Source organism: Vitis vinifera, chromosome 4 (genome assembly GCF_030704535.1).
Source record: "Vitis vinifera cultivar Pinot Noir 40024 chromosome 4, ASM3070453v1".
Taxonomy (NCBI): Eukaryota; Viridiplantae; Streptophyta; class Magnoliopsida; order Vitales; family Vitaceae; genus Vitis; species Vitis vinifera.
Window position 1 is genome coordinate 20,344,592 of NC_081808.1, and position 16,162 is coordinate 20,360,753.

A 16,162-nucleotide genomic window follows, 5' to 3' on the forward strand; every position below is an offset into this window, starting at 1 on the left:
ATATAAGAAACTCATCATGATGACCAAAACAAGTTATCCCTCTAAATAAGAGATGGTGCACTACAATTTCTAATGGATTACCTAATTAAATTCATGAATCAACTATGAATAAATTATTATCTTATAAGGAATCCATTACTCAAGTCATGTATAATACAAGTGATATAGACATAAATGCTCAAATAAGAAATAATACAATCAAATATAAAAGAAAGATCAAAATTCATAAAACGTAAATATATTAACGAAATCTTATTCTATTGCATCATATCATGCTTTCAAGGGTTATATCATAACATTTATGTCATTGTCCCTATCTCTACCTAAGTCATCTGTACTAGCTCGTCTACTTCCACCAAATACATCGACCCTCACCCTTCCACTCTCATCCTCATTTACCACCATTTCAGGCACATTCTATGCCATCATCCTTACCCTTGCAAAAGCTATCTACATAAGCCCCCTCCTACTTGAGTCATTCATATCATTAGTTGTATCCTCACTTAAGACATCACTCCTCATGTTAAAGATGTCTTAGGTTATTCAATTTGATGTAACCCTACACATTCTAAGTTATAGGCGCATGATTTGTCAACCTAGAGTGATGTCTCCATGGCCTTTAGTTCCAACTCTATCACACGTAGATACAATAACTCAGGTATGTAATGTTCATCATGGTGCATAGTTGAATCTATCATCCTTCAATGGCAATGATTAAGGAGTGACTCGAGTGGAAGAGAGTGTTAATTAGATGGAGGTTTTCTCCATGTGAAGAAATGTGTTATAATGTACTTTTTTTACTCCTACTATATTTGTTTAATAGATAGATATTTTACTTTGACAATTTTTATAAAACTTATACATGTACAATAATAGAAAATGTTTCAAAAATATTTTTCAATTATTTTTTTTCAACTTTAACTATTTCAAAAAAATACATATATTAAAATAAATTGGGTAAAAAATGACACTATAAAATTGTTGCTATGTAATTAGCCATAGGAATATGTGAAGATAAATCAATAATTCAAATTTTTAGATGTCAAATATTTAATTTGAAATCAAAATAAAGAAAGTTAAATATTTTATATTAGATTTCAAATATTTAAATTGAAATTATATATATACATCAAATTAACTAGTTATTGTATATCAAATTAACTAATTATAATTTACTTTTATAAAAATATCGGAAGACGTAAGTTGTTATATCCTTTTTATTAGGGAGAATTATGTTCTAGAGTCAAATGGATCTGATAATTAATCCAAAATCCACATAACATCCACAATTAACGGGAAAGATATGAAAAATTAAGGAACAAAAAAACCCTTATAAGCCGTCACCCCATCCCACAAACACCACCCCAACCCAAACACGCCCTGCCCTACCCAATTTTACTTAATTATTTAATTATTTAATTATTTAATTATTGATTATTAATTATTAATTTATTTTATTTTATTTTCTTTATTTATATGTATTTTTTTATTTTCAATTTTTTATTTTATTATCAATTTTTATTTTATTCTATTTATTCATAAATATACTATTTTTTTTCTTTTTTTTATTTATTTTTATTGCCACCCCCAACCCAAACATGGCCTACCCAATTTTATTTAATTATTTCATTATTTAATTGTTTCATTACTAATTATTATTATTATTATATATAAAGAGATAGAGAGAAACTAAGAAAAAGTATTTGGGGGGGTGGTCGACCATGCCTGGTCTTGGCTGATGGGTAGTCGCTGAAGGTGTGGTTGTCGACAATGTGATGGTGCGACCGGTATGGGTATGGGTATAGGGTGGTCTGGCAATGGAGGTGAGATAAAGAAAATGAGATGGGAGAGGAAAAAGAGAAAGAAAACGGGGAAAGAGAGAGATGAGGGTGTGGTGGTGATTAGGTTTTTTGTTTTCTTTTTTACAATCAAAAGGTGTTTTAGGGTTTTTTTTGGAAGATAATATCCTCAACTTAATTTTTCACTTACTTGTTAGGTTTTGAGCTTAAAGTGTTACATGGATTTTGGGTCAACTATCAATCTCATTTGACCCTAAAACATAATTTTCTCCAAAAATAAAACTCTTCAAAATAAAGATTGAGAAATGGTCTCTTTTTTTTTTAAATAAAAGTAGAGAAAAAAAAACATTTTAGAATAAAATTGAAAAGCAAAAAAATATATTTTTTAATAAAATCGAATTTCCCTTTTTAATAAATTGAAATTTTCTTTTAATAAATTATTATTTTTAAATAAACCTTTTTTTTAGAATTTGAAATCACATTTTTTTTAATAAATTTGGACTTTTTTCCTCTTAATTTTTAAAATATTTTTTTAAGGATAAAGCAAGTATAACTTTTTTTTAAATAAATTATAATGTTTTTCTAAATAAATTTGAGAGTTTTTTTTTTAAACATAAATTATTATTTTTTTATAAATATTTTCTAATTCAAATAGAAATTGGTTTTTGTCAACAAAAAAAAGATTGAAAGATATTTTGTAAATAACCTTTTCTTGTATTTAATCAAATAAAAAATAGGGTCTTTTCCAAGTCTTCATCATATGTGCTACCAATCAACTTTTTAAAAAATCTATACTGTCATCTTTATGGATATTTTGGTCTCTTATAATTTCATATCATTTCGATCAATTATGCCACTTACATGGTGTGGACCCCGTATTTCGGCTCATGCGTTTCCCACTCGATGGCGAGCTCGGTTTTTATGGATTAAGAAAAATTGACTTAAAGTCGTCACTTATTTTTGTTTTATTTTTTAAGAGGTAAACAAAATGAGAAAGAAAAACCCTAAGTGTGACTCTTTACTTTGGAAAAGACGGTCTGCAAAAAATCGGATTAGGTTCGAGGGTCAGGTTACTTATCAAGAAGGTACAGTATAAACCGTAGCACCCCTCTAAGCCCCTAAAATGGGTCTCTACTAATAAAATGAAGCAACCATGAGAATTAATTAGGAAATCAATGGATACCCGGAACTATCATGCACATATGAGAATTAGAATATGTATAGTGAATAGTTAGAATGAGTAAATGCGTACCTGAGCAGCAAACAGCAACGTGCTATCATGGAATGAGGTTAGCGAATAAACACAAAATGATTATATACATACCATGGGACATAGCAAATCAATTACGCATGACAAATAAATCAATCAATCGATCAATTAGGAATTCACATATGTGGGGCCCCCACCAGCCCATTTCATCTTGCTTGAATCAATTCCGATAACTCCGTTGTTCGGAATTACGGAACTTGATTCCTTGCTCATTTCAAAACATTTTAAAACAGAGAAAGTATGGAAATTGCTTACCAGAAATGAAAGTGGTAGCAAAGCTTTATTAGAAATGTGATTTAGGAACTTAAAGAAACTCTGAGGATGAAGTATGAGACAATTGGGATTATTTGAATACCAGGATTTAAAAAGAATTTACAAAACAGGATTCCGGATGCGAGATATCCGGAGGAAGGTGGAACGTCAGTCAAGCAGAATTCCGGATGCGATATGTCCGGGTGGAATGTCGAGGAGAATTCCGAATGCAATATGTCCGGGTGGAAAGTAGGGGGGAGGAATTCCGGATGCGTTATGTCCGGGTGGAATGGCGGTGGAGAAATTTCGGATGCGATATGTCGAGTAGAATGTTGGCGGCGGAGAGTTCCGAATGCGAGATGTCCGGATAGAATGAATGTTGGCCGGATGGAATTCTGGATGGTGAGGCATCCAGGTGGAATGGCGGGGGGAGGAATTCCGGATGCGGGGGGGACTTCCGAGTGGAATGGCGGCGGAGGAATTCTGGATGCGATATGTCCGAATGAAATGGACGTGGTTATGAGTAGCATGAAGGTTAGGTATGGGTTGTGTGGATATGCGGGCTTGGAGGAGTGGTTTTAATGGGTATGTGAAGGAGTGAAGGATGGCATGCACCCGTGAGACTCCATGTAAGCGAGGGAGTGGGATGGAGAATGAATGAGAGAAAGATGGGTGTGGTGGAGGATGCTTGATTCCTACAAGCTTGAGTGAGGAAGTGGGTATGACGACCTAGAGAGAAAGAGAGATGAATGATGGGTATGGGGATGCTAATGAGATGAGCTTTGCCGCCATGACAACTACTCCCAAATTTTCTACGATCTCTTTCGAGCAGGGATGAGAAAATGGATGCATACCATGGATGGATATCAAGAAACAGGAGAAGTGGAGAAACAGAGCGTGAAAGAAGACGAATAAATAAAGAAAAATCTCAGAAAATCCATTTCATGAATCGTCCATGAATCTTCTGAGTAGGTGGGTAAACCATATCAGATGCAACCACCCTCATGATTTTCAAGCATTTCATAACCACAACAGGAGCATATCAAATTAAAAGATGGACAAATCTACACAAATGCAGGCATACATATCAACAAACAGATCAGTGGCCTTCAATATCCACCCAAAACAGCGTTATGTAATGGAAAATCAATGAATAATGAGAGACGAGGAGAAAACTGGTACATACCTGGTTCCTCAAGCAAAAAGAAATCAAGTCTCTCTTTCTCAATGAGTTACTCTTTCCCAATGACCCCTCCGATGGAGTAGCTCAGCCCAAATGTCTCTCTCTGCCGTCAAGAACTCACTCTTGGCAATGGAAGACCTCCCTCTGAGAAAAAAAATCTCCTCTCCCCTTTCCTTTTTTTCTTTCTGGATTTGCCTCTTTCACGATCTCTGCCGCAGCCACCTTTTCTCTGCCCCACTCCTGTTGCAACCACCTTTTCTCTGCTCCACCCCTTCTACAACCACCTTTTCTCTACTCCACCCCTTCTGCATCCACCTTTTCTGCTTCAAAAAGTGAGGTTGATTCCTTATGGCCACTAAGGATGTGACACGTGGCCCGCTGGGATAGTGACATCTGGCTAAAAATGTGATCTGCAAAAACAAATAGAGAAAAAGTGATTCATGCCTAAATGTGGGTCTACGCATGGATTAAAGGTCAATTTTAAGGCCCAATTGAGTGCAAAGCACAATTCTCTTTTCTTTTATTTTCTTTTTTTTTTTTTTAATTCTGAAATGATTTTTAAGTTGGATTTTGTGATTTTGTTTTTTCACAATCTATAAAGGGCATTTGGATTTTGTGATTTTGTTTTGTCACAATCAATAAAGGGCATTTCGGAAAATATTGAAGTTTAATATCCTATATCTCAATTTTTGTACTTTCACTATGTCTTGGGCTTAAATAAGTAGGTTTTATGGATTTAAGATCAATTTTTTTGGACCAATTGGATCCAAAGCATAATTTTCTCAAAATATATATATATATTAAACAATATAAATAAGAAAAGATAAAAACGCAATCATGGGTTTTAGTTGAGATTTCCAATTAAAAACCGAGTCATATAGTGGTGTTATGTTTTTCATTTCGGGGTGCGATTATATTTGTTTGTTAAAAATGTGGAGTGAGAGCTATTCCACAATGAATCTATATAGATTTTTTTATTTTTTTCACAATTTTAAGTTTATTAGGTGGCTTGAGCCTGTCAACTAATTTTACGATCTCTAATGTTGTAGAACTCTTAACATGCTTTTAAAAGTCTCCCAACTTGAAGGCACAAAGCATTTTTGTAAATGGGGTAAGATGGAGTTGAAAGAATTTTTGAGTTGTTCATGTTGCATGCTATTAAATTTTAATGCCATGCAGAGGATAAAACATCGTGGTGGGTGGATGGGGTTCAATTAAAATCAAAAGACTATTGTAATGCGCGAGGCAACACACCTAAATTCATAAGTTTTTTTATGTCTACCAAACAAAAGATTTCGACAGCTAAATGTGTGATGTAATTCAATATTTCTATTATTACTTTATATATATATATATTTTATAATATTTTCATAATTTTTTACCAATTTTCATTTTATTGATATTTTGTGTTAAAATATTTATCAATATATCTCGATATATTTCTCAAATCAAATTATTGATATATCCGTTAAAATTGATATTTTTATCCTTAAATGTTAGATGTGTACAACAAGATCTTATGATTATAGATCCGAGTCTCATTGATTTATATTCTTATACTTTAATCTCATTTGTTTCTATTGTTTAATATTTTAAAATTTAATAAAAATATTTGATAAATACAGAATAATTTAGTAGTTTTCCTATTTCATAACCAAATACCGAATTTTAATCTAATAGAACTCCTTTCTTTATTTAATATTTGTTAAAGTCAATTTTCATATTTAATATTTGATTTTATTTGTGTATATCTCTTAAATTTAAATTTAAGATTGAAGTTTATTATTTAGGAGTTGAGATGAAGGGTTTGATATATTTTAGTATTTCCAATTCCATAATCAAATACTTGAATTTTAATATAGTATTTAATGTTTCTTAAAGTCAATTTACATAATTTTAGCAACTTTCTACGAGGGGTTCTCCCTTGAATCCAAAATTAATTAGGAGAGTTATTTGCGTTTCCACATTTATAATTTAGAGTGAATTATTTCCTCTCTCCTAATTAAAAAATAAATAAAAAGTTAAATTTTAAATTAAAATAAATATTATTTTTATAATAAATTGAATGAAAGTCAAAGAATTTTTTTTTAATATCTATTTATTTTCTTTTTAAAAATTAGGTTTTAACTTTTAACAAAATATTTATTTCATATTTTAGGTTTATTTAGAAGAGATGTGATTATATCAAAAGGAAAGTGGGAGTCTAACCGGTATCGCGGTTTCCAAGGCACCGGACGTTCAGTTCGGTGAACCCAAGACACACGCTAAGGGGTAGGGTAGACTGAGCCCTCTGTAAATAGACTAGAAAGTCCTCGTTTTCATGTGCTCCTGCCGTTAATCTGGAGCAGCACAGGGGCATTTATGTCAGTTTGGAGGTTGCTCCAACAGCATACCCCAGATCCTTGATTTGAAACAACAGTTCATCATAATTCATCACAGTCCGCGAAACCGCTCAGAAAATTCTCCTTTTCTCTGGTTTTTTTATCCAGATCTCTCGTCCTCTCCCCAAGCAACTCCATTCGCCTTACCATGAATAACGCAATCAACTTTTTCTCTGAAACCAAATTGGCCTCCGCCAAGACGGTGTTCTCCACCGCTGCCTCTCTCCTCGCCACCGCTATGGTGTTCCGAAGCGTCCTCCAAGATTTCTTGCCTTACGAAGCCCAGCAAATTTTTTGTTCTGGAATTCGACGCTTGTTCAATCGCTTCTCCCCACAGATGACCATGGTGATCGACGAGTTCGATGGCATCGCTTACAACCAAATCTTCGAGGCTGCCGAGACCTACTTGGGCAGCAAAGTCTGCTCCTCCCAGAGGCTGAGAGTGAGCAGGCCGGCCAAGGAGCGCAAATTCAACATCAACGTGGAGCGTGATCAAGAGATCGTCGACGTGTTTCGTGGTGTCAAATTCAGGTGGCTCTTGATATGTATTAAGACTGAGTCCAGGAGTATATACAATCCTCGCGATTTCAACTCCACAATTCGATCCGAAGTTCGATCTTTCGAGCTCAGTTTTCATAAGAAGCATTTGGATATGGTTCTCAATTCCTACTTTCCATACATATTGAAGGAATCAGTATCCTTGATACAAGAGAAGAAGACTTTGAAGCTCTTCACCGTCGATTTCGAAAAAATGTTTGGGAAGATGAGCGATGCCTGGTCATCAATCAGCCTTGATCATCCATCAACTTTTGATACGATCGCCATGGACTCGGAACTAAAGAGCAAAATTTTGGAAGATCTTAAAAGGTTTGTCAGGAGGAGGGATTATTACAAGAAGGTCGGGAAGGCTTGGAAGCGCGGATACTTGCTGTACGGACCTCCTGGTACGGGTAAATCGAGTTTGATCGCCGCCATAGCTAACTATTTGAACTTCGATATATATGATTTGGAGCTCACGGAACTCCGGTGCAACTCCGAGCTGAGGAGGTTGCTGCTTGCGACAGCCAATCGATCAATTCTGGTGGTGGAGGATATTGACTGTACGATTCAGTTGCAAGATCGTTCGGCAGAAAGCCAAGTCATGAATCCACGCTCATTTCAGTTCGAGAAACAGGTCAGTACACTAGTTTTAATTGTGCACTAGTTTTAATTTTCCTCTGTTTGGTCGCTGAGAAAAAAAAAGTAGAAAAGAAAATTGAATTGAAGCTGTGAGTCTCTAATTTCGCCATGTTTGATTAGTAGGAAGTTAGAATCCTTCACGAAATTGGTTATAAAGTCGGTACTATCTTTCCTTGGAATAAGCCTTCCGGACCTCGCGCACAGTTTTTGGATCATTCGTGAATCAGTTTATTTTTCTATTATGATGTTCCCATATTTGGGTCATTCGTGAATCAGGCTTGAAATTCATTTCGTTGTTGAGTGATTAATTTTTCAATGCCGGCTAATGTTAAGGCATTCTCAACCATATAAGATATTGGTTTGGAGTATGAAACTATTTTTTTTCCCCTAGGGTCATAAAAATTGGCATACTCAAGTCGTTTTCAAGGGATTTTTTTTTTCTTTCTGTGAATTGCTTTCTTGCTAAAAAATATAGTACTCTGTTACTAGTCTTAGGACTTCTAGTCATTTGATAATGAGCTCTCCAAACTGCCACAGCAACTTCTCTCTCAAGTTTGATTAAATTGATTACAATATATATATATATATATATATATATATATATATGAAGAATTTGTTTATTGTAGAGGTGTTGACAACTGAGTTAAACACCCACTTTTTCTCCTCTTTATTGATGACGGAATATGGGTGTGGAATAGGTAACAGTACCCCCCAGAAAATGGCAATGACTCCGTAGAGAGTTTTTTCGAAGTTAGGGCCATTTTCTCCTACTTTTGCCTCTTCTAATTCCGTATTATGCATTAAACTGTGACAGGTGACGCTTTCAGGATTGTTGAATTTTATCGATGGACTTTGGTCAAGCTGCGGTGACGAGCGAATCATAATATTCACAACAAACCACAAAGACAAGCTGGATCCTGCTTTGCTGCGTCCAGGGCGTATGGACATGCACATTCACATGTCATATTGCACTCCATATGGGTTCAAAATTTTAGCTGCCAACTACCTTGGAATAATAAACCATTACCTATTCAGTTACATTGAAAATCTCATTCAAACTACTGAAGTCACCCCAGCTGAAGTGGCCGAGCATCTACTCCAAAGTGATGAGCCTGAAAAGGCACTCAGAGATTTGATTAAATTCCTCGAAGTGAAGAAGGAAGAGGCTAGGGTTCAAAAAGAAAAAGAAGAACTAGAAGAAGAAGAAGAGGAAGAAGAGGAAGAAGAGGAGGAAGAAGAAGCCAAGCCAGAAAAAGAACTGGAATTGCAGCAAGGTGGTAGTGTTGGAGAAAATGACGAGGTGATGATGATGAATAAACGAATGCCACAGCTGGGCTTTACACTTGGAGATGGATAGTCACTCTTGTTTCCTTGGGAAATACTCGTGTCCTGCAGTGAAAGAATTGAGAGGATACAAAGCCAGTCTGAAGACTCTGCCATCAATTGATCTCAAACATTTTTCATTCCTTCTGTTAAAGAATGTTGCCGTGGTACTTCACCATAATATTTCTGCAATTCTTTTCACAGGGTCCTTGCAATTAAGAAATTGGAGATTTCTTCATGTTTTCGTGGAAAATCTTGAGAGGAGTTGCAATTGTGGTGAGTGAAAGCCCTCTGAACCCAATTGGTCCCTTCTCTTTAATACATTGTTATGGAAATTGCTATGATTTTGTTCTTTGTTTCCAAATCCTGTTTTGAAGATAATGCAGTATCTACCATAATATATCTATGGGATTGTAGGAGGAGGGTAGACTATGGTTGGAAAGTGCTTTTTGATATAATTTTAAAAAATAGTTTTAAGTATTGTTTTTAAAAAATACATATGGAAAGTGCTTTTCAAAATAATTATCAAAAACTATTTATAAAAACTGTTTGTTTGGTTTTTTATGAATAAAAAATATGTTTTATAACTTGAAATATTACTTATCTTCTTTTATATTGTTAAATTTTAATTATAGTAAATCATTCTTTATTTATACAATTATTTTTTTGAAATATGTTTAACTATTTTTCTGTTATTAAAAATAAAAAATTATTTTTAAAAACAATTTCAAAATAATATGTAATAGGGCATGTTTAAGTAGTTTGAAATTTAAGTCCATCATTCTTGAAAGATAATTATAGATGACACACTCATTTCAACATTTCATTAAAGTTCTATACACTATACAATACAAACTTATGTATTACATATAAACTTACTTACTGTACTCTCAGGGAAAATAAGTGAGGAGTTGAATTAGAAACATAATTTTATTCCTAAAAATAACTTACTTACTGTACTCTCAGGGAAAATAAGTGAGGAGTTGAATTAGAAACATAATTTTATTCCTAAAAATAGCTAGAATTGTTCTTAAGAATTATTTTTAAAAAACCATTTTTTACAACTATTTTAAGAAAATATTATCAAATAAATCCTAATTTTTTTTATTATTTTCCTTAAATTTATTTTTTAATTTTTATTTTTTATTTTCAATGAAAATAAAAATAATGATGGTGGTAAGTACATAATCACTTCTATTATCATTTTAATTACTATTAATGGCACAAATATTAAGTGTATATAAAAAAAATTAAAGGAAAAAAAAGTGTTTTTAACACACATAAAAAATCATAAAATAAAAACATCTAGAAAAAATAATTAAATTTAAGTATCAATGGACTCGCAACTCCAGCATAGAGGCGGTGTTAGAAATTGAGTGGATTTAGAGTCAGTAATAATACGAGAAAGTATTTCTAATATTTTTAATATTTAAAAATTAAAAATAATGTTATAAATATTAAAAATACTTCTCAAAATCATCGAAAATAAAAAACACTTTTTTTAAACCACTACTTAACGCTTTTATCGAGAAGCAATTGTCTGTGTTGCTCTCTTCCCGTACTCTCGCTTCATTGGCAAAAGACTAAAAAGAGTCTCACGTGCTCTTTTTTCCATGATCGTTGATTTTGTCCGTGTTTGTTTCCTTTTCCTGCTAGGATTCCCCCAAACGCATGCCAAAACCATATAAACCAAATATTCAGCCACATCCCAACAGCACATCACTTGTTGAGAGACCATGGCGCCTTCGCCATCATCGTTGTTCTCAACCTATGTCTCCATCTCCACTTCAGTTCTGCCGATTCGATCTATCGTAGACAATTTCATTCCTAACCCAATGCGAAATTTTCTGCTACGAAGATTATATTCTTTGCTCTTACTTACGAAGCCCTTCAACGCTCACCCTAGTCATCGAAGAATATGGTGGCATCAACCAAAATCAGCTTTATTCTGCGGCTGAGATCTACTTGTCCAGCAGGATCAGCCCTGACATTCAGCTTCTCAGAGTAAGCAAAAGCGCCAAAGAGGACAATCTAAACCTTCAGTTCGATAGAGATGAGAGAATTAACGATACCTTTGAAGGGATAGTGCTTAAATGGGTATTTGTCTGTGATGAGAATTTAAATTTCATATGATCACATGTTGACAAATTAAGCATGCATTTTTCAGCAAAATTCAACCCGTTACCTTGGTTCGTGCTTTGGGAAGCCATTTCTGCTACCTTTGATGTCCAATAATCTGCTTTCCGGGTGCGTGATGCTCCGAGGATGAACGATCAATGAGCTCTTCCCTTTAATCCCCAAAATTCAGTCCAAAGTGGAGCGTGTGATTGTGTTTGCCGGGAGAGCTCTCAAAAGGAAGAAAAGATGCTCTCTAGAAAAATGCAAACATCTCTATATATATATATATATAAATAAATATATTCATATATATATCACACACATTATTTGGACCACCACTTGACTTAATGGGCCAGTCAAGTGAATTAGGGTGAGCCCATAAAAAATCAAGCAACAATATGTGTCCAGTCCCATTATGGACCACAATGCAAAAAATAAATAACACTGATTTATGACATTATTAAATTGATTATGTAAGTCCACACATAAAAATTCCAACAATCTCCCACTTGGACTACATAATCAAACATTACAACATACATATAATCATAAATCAATGTCCCATAGAATCTCATCAGAAATAAATAATCAAAAGCAATCATATATGCTTCATTGCTTGATTCATAGGGAAATGTACAATAATAGCAATCCTTTCAACAATAACATAGTATTACAATACCAAAAATTGGCTCCCACTAACTTAATACAACCTAGGCTTCCAACAACCCCATTTGAGATACATGTTCTTGAAACGCAATTATGGGTAAGCCTTTTGTTAATGGATCCGCCAACATACTTTTTGTGGACATGTGTTCAATATCAATAAGAGACTCTGCCACTTTCTCCTTAACAAAATAGAACTTTACATCAATATGTTTGGAGCGAGAAATACTCCTGGTGTTCTTGGAGAAAGCAACAGCTGCGGAATTATCACAAAATAATTTCAGCGGTCTAGAAATGGAGTCAACAACTCCTAAAGCTGAAACAAAATTCCGCATCCACATAGCATGACAACAAGCCTCATAACATGCCACATACTCTGCCTCCATGGTTGAGGATGCTGTAAGTGTCTGCTTGACACTTTTCCAAGATACAGCTCCTCCTGCCATCATAAAAATATAGCCCGTAGTGGATTTCTTATCATCTATGCAGCCAGCAAAATCAGCATCACAAAACCCAACTACATCAAGTAAGCTGGTGCGCTGATATGTCAACATTAAGTCCTTAGTTCCTTGCAAATACCTAAGGACCTTCTTAGCTGCTTTCCAATGTTGACTCCCAGGATTGCTCAAGTACCTTCCCAACATGCCCACAACAAAAGCAATATCAGGGCGTGTACATACTTGAGCATACATAAGGCTGCCCACCACAGATGAATAAGGAATGGTCTTCATTTCCTCTCTCTCATCATCATTTTGAGGACACTGAGCCTTTGAAAATTTATCACCCTTCACAATTGGCGCTTTAGTAGATTTACAGTTGTGCATATTGAACCTCTTCAATATCCTTTCAATATAGGCTCTTTGAGACAATTTAAGCACTCCATTAGCCCTATCACGAAGAATCTTTATGCCCAAGACATAAGAAGCCTCACCAAGATCCTTCATGTCAAAATGGGTTGACAACATGTGCTTTGTCTCAATCAACAAGTCAGGATCATTTGATGCGAGTAGTATATCATCAACATATAAAACAAGAAATATGTAACTACTCCCACTGACCCTCAAATATATGCATCTATCAACTGTATTTTCTTTAAAGCCATTTTGGGTGATAATCTTATCAAACTTCAGATACCACTGCCTCGAAGCCTGTTTAAGACCATAAATGGACTTATTGAGCTTGCAAACTAAATCTTCCTTTCCAACTTCTACAAAACCAATAGGTTGCTCCATATACACCTCCTCATCCAAATCACCATTCAAGAAAGCTGTCTTGACATCCATCTGATGTAGCTCCAAGTCAAAATGAGCTACTATGGCCATAATCACTCTAAAAGAGTCCTTGGTCGACACAGGTGAGAAGGTTTCTTTGAAATCAATTCCTTCTCTTTGACTATAACCTTTAACCACAAGTCTAGCTTTATATCTCTCTATTTTCCCGCTAGAATCACGTTTGGTCTTAAAGACCCACTTGCACCCAACTGGTTTACAACCATGAGGCAATTCAACCAAGTCCCAAACACCATTCATATACATAGAATTCATTTCATCATCCATGGCTTCTTTCCAAGATATGAAATGAGGACAATGAATTGCTTCTTGGTAAGTGACTGGATCAAAAGCATCATAACTATCATACTCATGCTCCTGTAAATAAACCATATAATCATCTGAAATAGCCGGCCTACGAACCCTCTGTGATCTTCTCAAAGGAACCTCATTAACAACTGTATCATCTACAGGAAGGTCGGATTCCACTTGATCACCATGTTCTCCTTGATTAGTGGCTGGCTGTTGGACAATAGGAACATCCATATTTGGAACATGAGATGTAGGAAAAGGAATCACAACATGCTCTTCTCCAAAAGGTATCTCACGAGGCACAAAATTTGGATCAACATTAACTTCATCCTCAAAATATACAGCCCTGTCTGATTCAATGATCCTGGTGGTATGAGATGGACAATAGAATCTGGAACCCCTTGATCCAATGCAATAGCCAACAAAGAAACCACTAATGGTTTTAGGATCAAGTTTCTTTGACTGTGGGTTATAGGGCCTAACCTCAGCCTTACATCCCCAAACATGGAAATGGTAAAGGCTGGGTTTCTTTCCTGACCATAGCTCATAAGGTGTCTTAGGCACAGACTTACTGGGCACTTGATTCAAAATATATGCCGCAGTCCTTAAGGCTTCACCTCATAGAAATTCTGGTAAAGAGGAATTGGACAACATGCACCTCACCATATCTAACAATGTGCGATTCCTCCTTTCTGCAACCCCATTCTGTTGAGGAGTGCCTGGCAATGTATATTTCGCATCAATGCCACATTCCAACAGAAACTTAGCAAATGGTCCAGGATTCCGTCCAGTCTTATCATATCTCCCATAATACTCGCCACCTCTATCAGACTTCACAGCTTTAATGGGCTTTCCCAACTGCAACTCCACCTTAGCCTTAAAGGCTTTGAACACATTCAGGGAGTCAGATTTCTCATGGATTAGTTCAACATAACCAAATCTAGAGAAATCATCAATAAAAGTGATGAAATATTTATAACCCCCTAAAGCAGTTGGTGACAAAGGACCACATATATCTGTGTGGATCAAGTCTAAAGTACTTTCACACCTATCAATCTTCTCCTTTCTGGTCTTTGCTGTCATCTTCCCCTTTAAGCAAACAACACAAGTCTCGAAGTCTGAGAAATCAAGATTAGAAAGCACACCATCTTTCACCAATCTCTCTAATCTTTGCCTAGAAATATGACCTAGACGTTTGTGCCACAACATGGAAGAACTCAAATTCATTCTAGCACGCTTGCAACCAACAACAGAATTAACAGAGGATGAATCACATAATAAACCATGATGCAAACTGAGACTATAAAGATTTCCAAACAAAACACCATTGCCAATTAAGACTGAGTTGCAAAAAATATCCACTTTTCCACCTCCAAAGTGAAAAGAGTAACCATGTCTATCCAAAGAAGATACAGAAATCAGATTCCTCCTAAGTGAGGGTATAAAAGCCACATTGTGTAACAACAAAAAACTTTCTGTGATCAACTTCAGCTTTATCATGCCAAAAAATTCCACTTTCACTTTGCTTCCGTCACCCATATACACACATTCTTCATGCTTTGACGGCTTCCTTCTGTTTGTCATCTCCTGCAAAGAATTAGTGACATGAATAGTGGCACCAGTATCTAACCACCAAGAATTGGCATGAACATCAACAATATTTGTCCCAATCATGTTTGCATTCAAATTAACCACAACCACAATTTCACCTTTCTTTTTCTTCTCTAGCCAATTCTTAAATTTGAAGCAATCAACTTGCTTGTGGCCAATCTTATGGCAAAAGTTGCACTTCCCCTTGAATTTCTCACTCTTTGCAGCATTAGAAGAAACAGATGCGTTGGAGGTTCCTTGATTTGAATTCCCTTTCCTCTTGAACTGCTTAGAGCCTCCAAAATTCTTATGTGGATGTTTTTTCTTCACATTACTGGCTTGATTTGTTACAAGAGCAAGGGAGTGAGTCTCATGTTTCTTCAGTGAGACTTCATGTTGCACTACAATGGACATCAACTCCTCCAGAGTCCATTCTTCCTTCAAGGCATTGTAAGTCAACTTCACTGCATCAAAGGAAGCAGGAAGAGACTCAAGTATCAACCATTTCAGAAATTTTTCACCCAACTCCACTTTCATCTCATTTGCCTTGTTGAAGTAGTGCCTTAGCTTGATGATATGATCCCTAACCCCACTAACTCCATCATATACAGTAGTTGTGAGAAGCTTCAAATGAGTTGCCATTTCAGCCTTATCAACTTTGGTATAATTGGCCTTCACATATTCCAAGAAGTCTTTCGCCCTTTCCGTCTTTGGCCCGCATTCTTTGATAGATTTATCCATAGTGAATTTCATCACCATCAAACAACTCCTGTTGGAGTGCTCCCATCTTTCATAAAATAATCTTTCATCTGCAGAGCTCACAT

General features: G+C 35.3%; 1 protein-coding gene across 1 annotated transcript; it reads left to right on the forward strand.

Moving 5' to 3' along the window:
• Positions 1-6,699: 6,699 nt before the first annotated feature.
• On the forward strand, positions 6,700-9,730 carry LOC100241950 (uncharacterized). Its single transcript, XM_002269148.4, has 2 exons — positions 6,700-8,059; positions 8,879-9,730. Exons 1-2 carry the CDS (start codon positions 7,034-7,036, stop codon positions 9,419-9,421), a joined length of 1,569 nt encoding a protein of 522 aa, XP_002269184.1. The 5' UTR covers positions 6,700-7,033; the 3' UTR covers positions 9,422-9,730.
• The last annotated feature ends 6,432 nt before the right edge of the window (positions 9,731-16,162 follow it).